The sequence below is a fragment of the Sorex fumeus genome, unplaced genomic scaffold, assembly GCF_029834395.1.
Source record: "Sorex fumeus unplaced genomic scaffold, SorFum_2.1 ptg000092l, whole genome shotgun sequence".
Taxonomy (NCBI): domain Eukaryota; kingdom Metazoa; phylum Chordata; class Mammalia; order Eulipotyphla; family Soricidae; genus Sorex; species Sorex fumeus.
The window spans coordinates 8082059-8097907 of NW_026606149.1; the positions used below are offsets into that span (position 1 = coordinate 8082059).

The 15849-nt window shown below is 42.9% G+C and overlaps 1 protein-coding gene across 7 annotated transcripts in view; it reads right to left on the reverse strand.

Annotated features, from left to right (window-relative positions):
* Positions 1-15849, reverse strand: part of NETO1 (neuropilin and tolloid like 1) — a 212517-nt gene that overhangs the window by 130268 nt on the left and 66400 nt on the right. For all 7 annotated transcript variants that reach the window (XR_008794933.1, XM_056131496.1, XM_056131495.1 and 4 more), the window contains 2 exons: positions 8013-8054; positions 7773-7900 (listed from right to left, as the gene is read on the reverse strand). Coding sequence is in view for 6 of the 7 variants with exons in the window: in XM_056131496.1 (XP_055987471.1) it covers positions 7773-7900; positions 8013-8054 (170 nt within the window). In the remaining variant the exon portion in view is untranslated. The remainder of the gene's footprint in view (positions 1-7772; positions 7901-8012; positions 8055-15849) is intronic.

Genomic DNA, 15849 nt, shown 5'->3' on the forward strand with positions numbered 1-15849 from the left:
AAATAACTCAAGAAAACAAACTGTTGAAGAAACGATGAAACTTGTCCTGAGATACTGTGAAACATGGTACTGACCAGAGTAAAAGTACTCTGAGACTCGGTGAGACCATGGTTCTGACCAGAGTGAAGGTACTCCGAGACTCAGTGAGACTGTGGTACTGATCAGAGTACAAATATTCTGATTCTTAATGAAACCATGATACTGATCAGAGTAAAAGGTGGTGGATGAAAGAAGAGGGATGAGGGGAATTTTTGCTGCTGGAGGCCATGGAACTTTGGAATCCTATACAGAAAGATGTTAAGATAAACCCTCAGAATCCTCTAATATTTTAAAATAATGACACAACTAGTAAAATAGGGGAAATACTTGCCCAAACTGTCTTACTGTCTTCTCTGTATTCACCAAAAATGATAAAAACCACACTACAGTCTTGAGAAGTGCTGCCCACGATTTTTCACGATTTTAGTAATAATTTGCACTTTCTAAAGAGTTGTGTAATAACCGTCTGCTTTGTGAACAAACACTCTGACTCTTACCACTATCAGTAGTTCAGAATGGCCATTAATTTTCAGGCTGATAGCAGTTCCTTTAGTTAAAAGCAAGCATACACACACACACACACACACACACACACACACACACACACACAAGAAGAGCTCATGATACAACATTAAGACAATGATCTGCTGGGGCTGGAGCAATAGCACAGCGGGTAGGGCGTTCGCCTCCCACGCGACTGATCTGGGTTCAATCCCCGACATCCCATATGGTCCTCCAAGCACTGGCAGGAGCAATTTCTGAGTGCAGAGCCAGGAGTAACCCCTGTGCATCGCTGGGTGTGACCCAAAAAGAAAAAAAAAGACAATGCTCGGCTATGAGACACAAGTATCAAACTATTCAAAGTTTATCTTTGAGCTAAAAAGTTAGCAAGATTGAGATTACATTATAATTTTTAAGTTTCATTATAGCATTTTCTTTAAAACTTCAATTTTTTTTACTTTGTTTTTACAATTTTGCTTACATTCACAGACATAGTAAGAACAGACTCCATCATTAGACTTCTTAAAGCCTACACTTGGACAGGTCAAAAAGATGGTTCAAAGGTCTGTCTGCTGCAAGAGTGCAGATTTGATCCAAAGCACCACATGCCCTCAAAACTGCCTTCCAAAACAACCTATCCCTGGAATCAATCACCATGATTACACTATATTCATTATATTTATTGTCTACTTTATCATGACAAATGCCCACAAACACTAGTCAAAACAGATTTAAACTTTATTCACTGTTTTTTCCAAGGTCTGTAGGTCACAGAGGTGTCTGTAGGTTGGACTGCTCTCTCCATTCGGCACATAGGATACAGAATCACAGCTGCTCGTAGTTTTAAATGTGATTTCTGTTACCTCTTGAAGATGGCCACTGTACCACTGAAAACAACAGATTCTTACTTCCTCTGGCTTTCCTTTTTTCCTCTCTGCCCGAGAATGCTGTTTCTAAAAAGGCTCAGCACCACACTTAGTACAATAGCCAAGATATGCACACAATCCAAATTCCTAACTACAGTGGAATTGATCAAGGGGTTGTGGTATATATACACAACATGGAACACTATGCAGCTCTAAGAAAGAACAGAATCATGCAATCTGAAGCAACATGAATGGAAATAGAGGATATCATGCTGAGATGTCAGAAGGAAAGGTATAAATACAGATGGGTCACTCTCACATGTAGCAACACCACAGCAATTACACAGACACAGAAATATAGCAACAAAGGGTCAAAGGAAACACAATGGGAGAATCGATCTACACAACTGACTTGGGTTGAAGGGGAGGAGCATGGGTTGTACTAGTGACCGCTGTGTGTCGTTGTTATATGCCTGGGACACCATCAATAAGAAGATTGTAAATCACAGAACCTCAATTGTTTTTACAAAAACAAGTCTTAAAGTCTTAAATTTGTTTAAATAAAAATCTCGTGTGATTACATTAGGCTTACTTAAATGAATGCCATTTTATTAACAGAGTCAACCAAATGGTAAACTTAATTGCATCATTAAAATATCAGGTAACTTCATATAATCAGGTGCAATATCATATAGTCACAGTTTCAGAGAATGGACCTGAAGTCTGGAATGTCTTCTTAAGTCTACCTATGAAAATTAAGTTCGTTACATAATTTAACACAACTTCGTTGTAAAATTCAGACCTTTAATTTTCTTAGATGCAAGATAGTTTTTATTGAACAAAATTTATTTAGATTTATGTGAGGAGAGATAAAAAGAAGTAGTCCATGTTCATGAGAGAGTATGAGCTTCTCCAGAGTGGAAAATTCACCAAGCAAAAGTACTTGAGTTGTAACTATATTGCCCAGTGATTCAATTAAAAAATTCAAAAATGGGGACACAGCAAGCATAATATGTGTGCAAAGGAGAACATCTCGGGGACAGCCAGATGTGGACTTCTCTTAAGTTAAGTGTATGGACTTGTTATAATTCCATTCAAAATGTTTTGTACTGAGAAACAACACATTAAAATTTAATTTAAAAGATCAATGAGTAATTACTGAAAGCTAGAGTTATATTTTCCCAAGGCCCCTAATTTATTAACTAAAATTGAATTAATTCCTTCATCTGTACACTTTCATATTCTTTGACTTATCTATTTTTCCTGCCTTATCAAATGTGGTAATTTCCTCCCAAATAATGTCTTTCAACCTCACAGGAGGCTAGCAATCAGGAGAGAAAAGTCTTGCTCTGCTCTGTTATTAACCAGTCAGTCATCTGAATAAGTCTCTTATTACAGATTAATTTGCAAAACTAGATCTTGGTCTTGAAAATATTTTAATATTATCTGTGCTCCAGCATTTCTTGACTCTTTAAGTATTGTACAAAATTCCTGTCAAACTTATCTGAATGCCTTCTGCGGAAAGCATTTCTACTTGGGGGCAGCTCTATTAATACAACAAAAACAGAAGTCTTCTTTACGTTGAACCAAAATTTGTAATTTTCACTTTCAAGTGTTCAAATAAACTGCAGTACTTAAAACAATACAGACAGAGCTAAAATTCTCTTTTCTTCTCCTGAATGATAACTGGTATGTTCATTGCTCTCGATGTCCTTTTTACAGTAGTTTAGCTATAGCTTGACATTGGGTATTTAGAAACACATTAAGTCACAGACTTCATGACACTGTCATTCAAAGAATTATCACAACGTGATCTCCCAGAACACTCTGGTCACGGTCCTCTTACAAACCAGATTCAGAATTATGTGGCACAATCCCCTGTACTCCGTGTAATGTGAAGTTGTTTCCAGGTGCACATGTCCCCATCACAAGGACCTCAGTTATCTTCCATGAGTTCTTTCATCTCATCTGCCCCATCGGCTACAGATTTTCAACATTTATTCCAGCTCTAGTATTCCAAATTCTAAGACTTCTAGACCATCACTGTCAAGCTAAGGTAACTATCTCTTTTATTTCTCTAAAACAAAAGAAATATAAGATATTATCATTTCTACTTGTCACAAGACTCGGAAGCATTAAATATCCTAAATAAATTATAGTAGAACTCCAGGGAACTATTGAGCACTTTTGTGCAATCTGGTTCAATCACCAGTGGGCATTCAATGATACCCCAGGAGCCACCTCAAGTTGAGCTTTGGTCCTTGATTTCCAGATGCTTCTAGGATTCCATACAAACATAAAGACCCATGGGCAGTAATCTCCAGTTTGCTTTTCTCCAGTTATCCTAAGTGCTTCCCACCCTCCAACCTTCCACCAAACAGAGCCTGTCACAGTGGTACCATCTTCATCCAACTTGGCTGCTTCCCCTTTAGGTCACAGATTGCCAAGGTGTGTAACGGTGACTATGTATTGTGGTCCCGGGTTCATATAAGGACACCAATTCACTGTCTACGACCAGGAATACAATAGTCAGTGTGACAGTGCCTCAGGATCCCCTCTTGGGCGGAGACAGGATTGCTGGTTACAAGGAGTGGCTCCATGGGTACTGGGGGAAATGAACTTTAACCTTTCATTTCTGTGGTGAAGGACTATGAACAGCACTGGCTTGTGACCCTGTGGATTTTGTTGAGAGAGCGTGACCTGCTGCAGTAGACCTCACATCTTCCGGCACTCCTGGCTAGACGTTCCATCGAGACCGAAGGACACCTGTGGGTATTTGCTGCTTCACTTCAGCAATAGCCTTTGGATGTATTAATGGAGGAACTGCTGGAGCCATTTTTATGCTGCAGTTGTTTCAAAGACTTGCCGGATGCAGAGACTTGCTGGTGACAGAACTGAATCGGGACTGAGGACTCTGAATCTCTTCTACACAAGCTTCGGATAAGTGTCCCCCAATTCCAATGGTGACAACCCTGGGGACATGCCAACTGAAGAAAGACCAAACATGTCCTAAAAGATGACTCTTAGCTTTTGCTTTGGCAGAGTGTCCAGCCACCAGACTGCGCCTATAGACGCTGATGAATCCTTCATCTGTCACTGCCAGGAGCTGTGTTGGCTGAGACTATTACTCCTAACTTCCTAGGGATTTGTGGTTGTCTTGTTAATTTTTGTTTGTTTTAATTGTGGGCTCCATTTGGTGTGCTCAGGGGATACTCCAAGCTTTGTACTTAGGAACCATTCCTGGGGAGCACAGGGGGATATACATACGGGAGGCTGGACAATGAACCAAGACCTGTCGCATGCAAGGCAAGCATCCTTCCCACTGTCTCTTGGCGCCCCTGCTGGTCAGCTTCCAAAGAAAGTGTCCATCCAGGGTCAAGCTCTCATGCTTCCTTCACCAGGGAAGCCCCTTGTCAGATCCGCACTTTTCCCGGTACAGCAGTACTGCATTCAGGCAGAATCCACATTCTTATGGTCTCACACCATCTGGCCCAACACAAATAATTTTAAATCCCCAAATAGCAAACTCTCTTTGGACCCCAGTGTCCTCCACTCATTCTGGAAAGTTCTCTCACCGGTTCTCTTGAAGATTTAGTGAGAAATCTGGTCTCCACTGGACCTTGCCGTGACTAACTATATCAGAGACACTGGGCCTTTCGTCTCAGTCCACTAAGTCCTGTCACCACCTCAGTGATTTGTTCTTATCCCATAGATTCTTTAACTCCATATTTGACAGCAAACTATAGTGTGGCCTTGACATAAGAGGGCTGGCTAGCTCCCTCTTGTTTTCAGAGGAACAGTTGGAGTTTACAGAATCTCTAAATCAATTAATTAAGGAACGAACAGTTCCAACCTCAGTGCATAGTTAACAACATGTAATACATAGTTAATGCATCTAATACATAATTAACTAAATTTAATGCATCATTAACACGAGTTTGTAATTTTGTGGCCAAAGAATGACCATAAATCAATGGGAACAAAGCTCAGTATGTGATCTACAGTGGTGATCACTGGCACAAAACTACAAATCCGCGATATCTATGAGTGACCCACCACCGAATAAAGATGGCTACTCAAAAGATGTGTTTCTCAAGTAACCTGGATTTGAATCTGAGATCTCCAAGCCTACTCGGATCGGATCGGGGCTGAGTATCCTCCACCCGGATCCTCCAAACTCCAGAAGGCAGGGGTCACACCCACCAACTGGCCCCCTGGCACCGTGTAATCCCATCAATAGCCAAGACTCAGAGACTATAAAACCCAGTTCCCGGAAGCGCGCGACATCTTATCATCTCATTCCTACTTTGGACAAACTGGCAGGCTACCGAATGTAACCTGCCCACATGGCTGAGTCTGGCAAACTCTCCGTGGCGTACCCAATATGCCAAATACCAGTAACAATGAAGAATCTCATTCTCTTAACTCTGAAAGAGCCTTAATATGGCACCTTTTTAAAAAAATCTCAGGGCTAGGACGAAGGAGACCTTACTGGGGCCTGCTCGAGGCAATCGACAAATAACAGGATGGTTGTGAGTGTGTGAATCTGGCCCACAAGGCACTTTCTTTAAAAATGTTTACATTTTATAAATGAACTGGTAACATTTAAATCTTCAGTCAAGTATTACAAATATAACCTAAATTGTGTGTGTGTGTGTGTGTGTGTGTGTGTGTGTGTGTGTGTGTGTTTGAGTCATCCCCAGCAATGTTTTGCTCTTTCTTCTATTGACAAGTTCCTGGGATTTTCACTAAGGTAAACTTGGGGGACTCTGTGAAGAATGTGGGGACTCTGACCTCATTAATGACCCCCAGGGGTTTGGTGAAAACCCACTGTCCAGGTCTGCTCCCCCTGAAATAGCCCTGACTGCCCCCACCACTCCCTGCCTTAACATGGCTTTCAGGGCTATGTCACAGACAAAGGAGAGTGAAGTCACTGGCATTTTCCTCCAGAGCTGGGGTTAAAAAGCAAATGGGCTGCAGATGCAGGTTTAAGCATAACTGTGTCTCGAGTGCTGCCTCACCAGCATGGTCTCTGCATAGAAAAGAGCTGCACTGGAGTCTCCTCCTGTTACCTAGTATTATTTATAATGTAGCACTATAGCACTGACCTCCCGTCGTTCATTGATTTGCTCGAGCAGGCCCAGTAACGTCTCCATTGTGAGACTTGTTGTTACTGTGTCTGGCATATCGAATACGTCACGGGCAGCTTGCCAGGCTTTGCCGTGAGGGAGAGATACTCTCGGTAGTTTGCCAGGCTCTCCAAGAGGGGCAGAGGAATCGAACTCGGGTTGGCCAGGCTGGCCGCATGCAAGGCAAATGGCCTAGCACTGTGCTATCGCTCCAGCCCATTATTTATAATAATGGGTAATATTATACATAATCACAATCATGATCATCCTGTTGTTCATCGATTTCCTCAAGCAGGCACCAGTAACGTCTCCTTCTTCCTAGCCCTGAGATTTCAAAAGAGCCATCTCAATGCTCCTTCAAGATTAGGAGAATGAGACCCATCACTGTTACTGGTATTTGGCATATTGAGTATGATACAGGAAGTTTGCCAGACTCTGCCGCCAGCACCAGGTTGGTCCCATCAACGGCCAAGACACAGAGACTATAAAACCCAGCTCTCGGAGGAGAACAGCACAGTCTCCTGCCCCCACGCCTGGCTGTCCTCACCGGGGTCCCTTGGAGGGGGGAGGGTTGAGTTTCTCTCCCCCCCACCCCCCCGCCCCAAGCCGAGTTCCAGCAGCTGAGGACCTCTGGAGCCAGCCACGGCCATGCTGGGACCATTCTCCAAATGTCCGGACGGGCCTCATGCATGAAAGAACTGGTAGAGGAACCCAGGCATGCGGGTCCCAGGGCTGAGGTCTCCAAGCCTACTCAGATTGGGACTGGGCCTTCTCCACCCAGACCCCCATCTTCCAGTAGGTAGGCGTCACACCCACCAGCTGCTGCCAGCGCCAGTTTGATCCCATCAATGGCCAAGACGCAGAGACTATAAAACCCAGCTCCCGGAATTGCGCAGCTGCTAATGCGGCCGCGTGACATCTTATTATATTATTATATATAATATATAATATGCTATATACTTATGTAATATACCATGTGATATACTATATATCATATATGTTATATCATATGATATATTATATAATATGTAATGATAGATATTACTATAATATTACCTATTATTATTTGTGATTCTAAAAGTTATATCACACAGGACAGGAAGAGCCACTTTCAACATAAGCCATGTGGCAGCTCCCACGTGCATCTGGAGCCTTCCAGAGCCGGTCCTGTTGGATCAGGGTGGTACCCCCAAATTTCCCAGACGGACTTTCAACTCTGTGCCACCGTCCCACTGACCTTGGACCGAGGGGGCGCCCTGATGTACCACTTGCAGTCCACGGCCTCGCTGGCTGATGCTTTGCCTTCCTTCATGATTTGGACAGATTCCACGATCCCTTCAGGTCCGCCCGTCTCGAACTCACAGGCTAAACAACAAAAGGCCAAGACACGCACATGGAACTTAAATAATAAATCCAAAGTATACTTTTTAGCAAAAACAAAGGCCTCTGAAGATGATTGGATCTATATTTCACCAACCTGGTAGTGGTTTTAAAACTCCAAGGTCCTTGAAGTCGGGATCTGTAAAGCGAGGAAAACTACAATTAGTCTTATTCTGCTTATGTTATTTGAAATAACCATAAGCGATATACCACAAACGCACTCAGTGACACCCCTTATAAAGTGTGTGGTGCAGGGATCACTGTCACTGTCACTGTCCTCCCATTGTTCATCAATTTGCTCGAGCAGGCCCAGTAATGTCTCCATCGGACACTTTGTTGTTACTGTGTCTGGCATATTGAATATGTCACGGGGAGCTTGCCGGGCTCTCCAAGAGGGGCGGAGGAATCGAACTCAGGTCGGCCATGCTGGCTGCGTGCAAGGCAAACGCCCTACCACTGTGCTATCGCTCCAGCCCGTGGTGCAGGGATACAGTAAATCAAAGTACATATTACTGTTGAGTGTAGAATGCTTCAGATCTTATAAAGATAGTTTTTTTTTTAATGAACCACCATGAGGTACAGTTACAGACTTACAAACTTTGGTGCTTATGTTTCATCCATACAATGATCAAGTACCCATCCAGTGGCCATTCTCCACCACCAGTGTTCCCAATACCCCGTCTGCCACCTCCACCCCACATCCCCACACCCTGCCTCTGTGGCAGGTGCATTCTCTTTTACACTCTCTCTCTCCTTTAAGGTGTTGTGGTCTGTCATGCAGGTATTAAGTGGTCATCATGTTTGGTCTATCGTCTACTTTGAGCACTTTTGATCAAGTAACATGAGTGTATAATATTGCATAGAAATCATTTCATCCAATTTGATGGAATTTGACTCTTTCATCAAACAAAATACCCCCCCCTTTTAAAATCTTCCAATTCCATTCCATCATTGATTCATTGAAAATCTCACTCATTACACATAACAACATTCTCAAAAGATTGAGGATTTTATAAGCTGTATCCTTTACTAATGCAGAGTCTGTGTAAAGTTCCACCTGATATAAAGGATTATGCAAATGGGCGAGAAGCAATTTTAACAGAGAAGCACAGAGTTGACGTGTAAACCTGGGTAATCTCCTCGGCAGCCCTGGACCCCTGGGTCTTCTCCGTGGAATCTCAGTCTCTCACTGGTGCCCACATGGCCTCTCAAAGTCTCCTCAGCTGGCTGCTTCTATCTCTCCACCTCCTGTTTCAGTCTCCTGTTCCATCCCCGCTCGTCTCCCCTCATTCCAGGGAAGACTCAATGTTTCATGAGTCTTATAAGGATGTCCAGGTGGTTTCAAGTCAAAAATGGTGGCCTCCTTTCTGTTTTTGGAAACTGATTTTGAGATGAGCATGCACGCACTGCCACAGAAAAGTGAGCGTGCTGGACATCCTCAGGAACTGCAGACAAACATCGATGGTGTGCAGGCTCGTTTGCAGGCACGCACACCTGTGCTGACTGCTCAGGTTAGGGATGTTGGTGGTGGTGTTACTCGACACCAACTCTCATGATGGGCTGAACTAAAGCACAGATGGTCAAGAGGTCTGGACAGACACCAGGCCACACACAAACCCCTGTCACAGTTGCATAGCTCTGGACGTTCTGCTTTTAAGAATGATGCATGTCCTGGACTCTCAGTTACTTGGAAACTTGGAATTTGATTTTCTTTTATTTATGAACAAGTATATCTGTGACTAAGATTTATCTCGGTGACACACAGTATCCAATTTGGAAAATGACTAAAATTTAATTCATTTTTTCTATTATTATATTAGCTTAAATTCCAACTTTGATGAAGTTAGATATGCTTTAAAAGATGTTACTATAATAAATACTGTTCTTCCAGGAGAAGGGGGGATAGTTTAGTTTTGGACATGACCCCTGAATGAGCTCATACACCTGCATGTAGTTACATGGATCCTGGATGAGTCAGGGCTGGGGTCTACTGCGCCCCTAAATGCAGGTTGACTGTATAAGTGTCTTTATTACAAGTGTGCTACGCACACTGATCTGTTGAAAATGCAAAGTTCAGGGCACTTTCACTGCCATTTAGTTATCTCAGATGCTTATTAACACTTTATTATAAGACTCTACTAGGATTTGGTAACATCTTTTGAATTAAGATGCAGACCTTCTTTGCATAAGTGCCTTGAAAACAGTTCAAACAGCTCCTTTACCCTTGGTAAAAAGAAAACAAACAGTTGCTCGAAACTTCCGTGAAAGCAGCAGAAATAAGGACACCACCATTCATTTGGATCAAGGCGATTCCTTTGAAGAGATTTTCAGTGCTACCGTGCTAAATCAATGGCTAGGTTCTACTTTCAAAAATGTGCACTTGAGGGTTGGAGAGTACAGGGATTAAGGCGCTCGCCCTGCCTGTGATTCAATCACTGCCAGGAGGATCCTGAGCACAGTTAAGAGAAGCCCCGATGCATGCCTGGTGGGGCCCACACCATGCCCACACCCACCACTGAGAGAGAGACAGAGAGAGACAGAGACACAGAGACACAGAGCGAGACAGTGAGAGGAGAGAGAGACAGGGACAGAGACACATAGAGACAGTAATACACAGAGACAGAGAGAGAGACAGTGACACAGAGATACACAGAGAGACAGAGAGAGACAGAGACTGCGACAGAGAGAGACAGAGAGACAGAGAAAGAAACAGAAACAGAGAGAGACAGACAGACATAGAGAGAGAGGGACAGAAAGACTGACACAGAAAGACAGACAGAAGGAAACAGAAGGAGACAGACAGAGACAGAGAGACCTTTCATACCTATGGTGTACAAGAACTACATTTTTGCATAAAATCTCATACTGATTGTGACCATTAATCAGTCTTACCAGCACTGAAGAGACACATTCATTCTCTTATTTTTATATCAGTGAGCCCACCTTAGTTATCGTGATTTTTATTATTCACTGTATTCTTCTCACTAATATGCGTAGTGCTTAACAATAGTGATGATTACAACTCCCTGGATCCTTTTTTAAATTTTACAGTGTTTTAGCTTTGCATGGCTTGCCATGACTTGTGTCAGGGTAGTTGATATTCTATTTTCCTGTTTCAAGGCTAACATTTGTCATTTTTATAACTTATGCCAGCCAATGTGGAGAGAAATGCCAGTTCTGAGAATCAAAATTTATTTTTATCTTCGTATAATGGAAAGAGCACAGAATGCTCTCTCTCTCTCTCTCTCTCTCTCTCTCTCTCTCTCTCTTTCCCTTCCTCTCTCACTCTCTCCCTCCCACTTCTTTCTTTTTCAAATTCTCCTGCAATTCTATTTCAATTAACCACCACCATGATAATAGATGAACCATATGAGCCCCCCCTTCAAATTAATTTTTAAGAATGGTCCAAAACGAATTGAGGAACATTAAGATTGATTTATTGCCCAGCCCTCTGAAGGCAATGCAAACATTATTATGCAGAAGAGCAATGAAGTTGAAATTTGTGGGCTCGTGTTCATCTCCCCAAACCTCTTCTCCACTGAGCGACCCAAATAAACTTGCATAAACTATAAATCAAATCATGATACTCCCTTTGCTTTCTTGTGCCCTTAGACCAAAACAGCAATTCTTTTTTTTGCTTTTTGGGTCACACCCAGCTGATGCTCAGGGGTTACTCCTGGCTCTGCACTTAGGAATCACTCCTGGAGGTGCTTGGGAGATGATATGGGGTGCTGGGAATCGAACCCAGGTCAGCTGCATGCAAGGCAAATGCCCTACCTGCTGTGCTATTGCTCCAGCCCCAACACCAATTCTGTTTAAAGGACACCAAGATCTTACTAGTTTTTCTGACCATATTACCAGGGCACCTGTCAACATCTGGCTCTGTTCTCTGCAGGGTACGCCACCCTGTTTCTGCTTCTCAGGGCAGTTTTTGTCCCTGTCACTTTGAACTTGCTCTATTCTCCTTACAGGCTCTCTCCCCCAGGAGTCTGCAGGAAGCCATGCTTTTCTAGACTTCACTTCCTGTCGGAAGCAGTCCCTCTCTTCGAGCTCTCCCAGGTCACTGTTCCCAAGGGCTCTGTCTCTCCCTGTCTTTGCACCCTCAAGGTTGCCTTGGTCACAGTCCACTGCCATTCACTGTTTGGTTGCCCGTCTTTGCCAAGGATACTGCCTTGATAGCCAGCATGCTCCTCCTCGCTGCAGACTAGCAGTTCACGATAGAGCATTAGCTATTCACAGGAAGTGCACAATAAATCAATTGAACACATTTTTTAAAGTCAAGGTATAAAAGTAGAAACAGCTACTTTACTCAGAATGGACATTCCTCTAGCGCGGATGCATTTGCCCTGCCTTATTCCTCGCCGACACCTTTCCAACTCAGAGCACTCACGGTTATCAAAGTGGATTCATAAACTGGGTAAGACAAACCTATGAGAGACTTATGAGAGATCGGCCTTCTGTTTCCCAAGACGCATCTTTCTCTTGCTGGGCACAGCAGTGGGAGCACCTCTTGCCTCCCTGGAGACGGTGGGAAGTCGCACATCTGAGCTCTGTCCAGGGAGTGGTGGCAAGATATTTGATCTGTCCTTGAGGAACTCCTGAGAACTTCTTTAAAAATTCCTCCACTTTCTCCTTTCTCTCTTTTATGGTCAACCACAAAGAAGCAGAATTTGGTCTATATGGATAGGAGCACGGGGAAGGTTGAGGGGGGTGTTACAGTTGCTCTCTTGATTCTTACCAGACTACACTGTCCTCCCGTTGTTCATCGATTTGCTCGAGCGGGCCCAGTAACGTCTCCATTGTGAGACTTGTTATTACTGTATTTGGCATATAGAATACGCCACAGGTAGCTTGCCAGGCTTTGCCGTGCGGGCGAGGTACTTGCGGGACAGATACTCTCGGTAGCTTGCCTGGCTCTCCAAGAGGGGCGGAGGAATTGAACCAGACTACACAAGCAACACACATACATCCCTAAGTGAAATTGCAAAGATTCTTTATAATCTTACGCTATTGCAATTGTTATTTTCCTGACTCAGAGGTATTCAAGTTTCCGGGAACTATGAAGGCCTTCCTCTTATTTCCATGAAACTTTTCACAAGAGATCAAAACTAAAATATTTCCATACTACTACTAAAATGTTGTATTTTGCATTTTCCAACTTCCTCTACAATTTCCAGACCGGCCTGCTCTTCGGTGATATCGTCACTGTTATGGATAAGAAAAGAATTGCCATGCTTTCAAGAATATTCCTTGGTGACGAATGGCAGGGATAAACTATGGACTCTTTCAAACCGAAAATGACCAGGTGACAGTACAAACAGGCTGTAGGCTTAGGTACTTCCTGGAATCAGCCAGAGAGGCCAGCAGCAAGGGTGTAATACGGCAGCGAGCCACGGTGGTCAAGGGTGTCAAGGTGGTGGGGTCAGCGAGGAAACCCGCACAGCTTTCCCGCCAAACGTCTCCCACAAAGCCCAGTTTCATCTAGAAAACAGAGGCAACATCATGACCAAAACACTTTCTTCTTTATGTCACAGAGAGATACACAGAGGTGGATGAGTCGGCTTCATTGCCTGGATTCGTTCAAAGTCAGGACGACCCCTCACCAGAGATGTCTCATGTGACTTCTTGACAAGTGGCGTAGTGCTGAGCTATGTCACACCCCAGACAGCTCTGGAATCTCTCCCTAAACCTCGAACAGTTGTGCTGGCACGTGCCTTGGCATTGCCGTCAAGGCAATGGAACCCAGTTTCAGCTGTTCATATTCATTGTGTAATTCATCCACCTGTGTTTTGGGGTAAAAAAAGCTATTTTTACTTTCAAATATCCTAAATGAAGCTCTAAGAATTATGAGTATTGTTAAAAAAAATCTCATGTTTGCCAACATGCCTTTTTATGCTGCATGGGTAGAATGAATATTTTGATTTTTTGGAAAATAATTGTCAATATTTGATGCCAATGATAAAATTCAAGCCTCATGTGAAGGAAAACTTCTATTCCGTGGCCTACTAACAGCTTCTCAATGCTGCTAACATCCCAAGTATGTTTTGTGATATTATGAGCAAGCATGATTTTTATGTTCAACACTAAAATGTTCATTTTGAAGATCTGTATGTGATAATAGAGTCACTATTTAATAGTAAAACTTGAGGTTGAGTAAAACAAATTTGTTTGAGTAGAAGTCATTTGAAAAATATCATCAGTAGGTGTCCTCAATGTTCCAAAAATATCCTTTTCAAGTTAACATGATTCTTAGCGTAATTTTCTATATATAATGAAATCGCTGTTTAGAATTTTATCAGTGTAAATATCTAATATAAACACTAAATGATATTTCTTTAAGAAACAATATTTTGAAGTTCTTGTTAAAGATATTTTTAAGATAAAATAGCAATTTTAACACAATAACACTTTATCAATTCTATCCTAGCCAATCCATATTAGGACAAATGCATTTTCTCAACAATGCTCTAAGTTACAAACGGTTAATGCCACGCTCTGCAATGAGTTCATTTCACATGCAAAGATACATCTTTACTGCACCTGATCTGGTGACTTTCAGAAAAATGTTCATTTAATTAGATTGTGACTGAGGTCAATCAGTGTTGTCTTCACCTTACACACGGACAGTTGGGGATTCAATAGTTTTGGGGAAATTCAACATGTTCTGACGTTCAGAGTTATCTTTAAACTTGGAACACATCACTAATAATTTTGAACTTTATTTTTCCTAGCTAAAACGATAGCACAACAGGTAGGGCATGTGCCTTGCACGCAGCAGGCCTGGGAGACCTGTGTTGGAATATTCTGCCCCTCTCGGAGAGCCTGGCAAGCTACTGAGGTATCTCACCCACATGGCAAAAGCCTGGCAAGCTACCCGTGACGTATTTGATATGCCAAACACAGTAACAAGTCTCACAATGGAGACGTTACTGGCCCCGCTCGAGTAAGTCGATGAACAATGAAAGGACAGTGCTACAGTGCTATACAGGTAGGCTTTTACCATGTATGGGATATGCCGCTATTTCACAGAACACCCCTGGATATAAGGGAAAATGGGAGAGTCCCACCTTGCATTGTATCTGTGTATACAACACTATCCAATTATAGCAGTGGGCTTTGATAGAATGGAAAATTTGGGCAAGTCTGCAGTGTGCCTATGGGGTAATATTAGAGCAGCCCCCTGGACATCTGCCTCAGCCACTCACAGTCTCACATGCCCTGAATCAGATCATAAGCTCCGTAATGCTCCCCACTTTGTCTCGACTTCCTTTTGGAAGCCCTGTGGCTCTCTAGAAGGCCAGCACTTCCGGGTACTAACTGCCGCCTCCACATCCGCTTTCCACTTTGTCTCTAGCTCGCTGCATACTCTGCTTCTTGGTCACGACCAGCAGCCACCATGCCTGCAGTTCTTTTTTACTGTTGTTAAGATGTTTCAAAACCAAGCAGGAAAGTCCTGACCACACAGCACTCAACGAGCTTCCATCATCATATTCGATAGTCTGATTTACTGCATCCTTATCTAGAAACTAACTAGCTCCCAGCATAAAAGCCACAGTTTCAACCTCTTTAGAAGAATCACCTTTGTGAGGTTGGCTGGTAGTGGGAGTCCTAACTGGTCCAGGCTTTATGGAAAAAGTATGGATATTCCTCGAATTAAAACAAGAAATTGACCTTCCACATGATCCAGCAATAACCACTTCCTGGAATATTCCTCAAGGACCCAAAAACACAAAGCAGAAAAGACATCTGCACGTTTATCTTCATTGCAGCACCGGTCACAATAGCCAAAAATCTGAAAAGAACCCAGTGACCGAGCACAGATGACTGGATACAAAAATCAATAATACACAGACACAATGGAACACCTCTTGTCTATAAGAAAAGATGAAGTCATGCCATTTGCTGCTTCATGGATACACCTGGAGGGTATCATG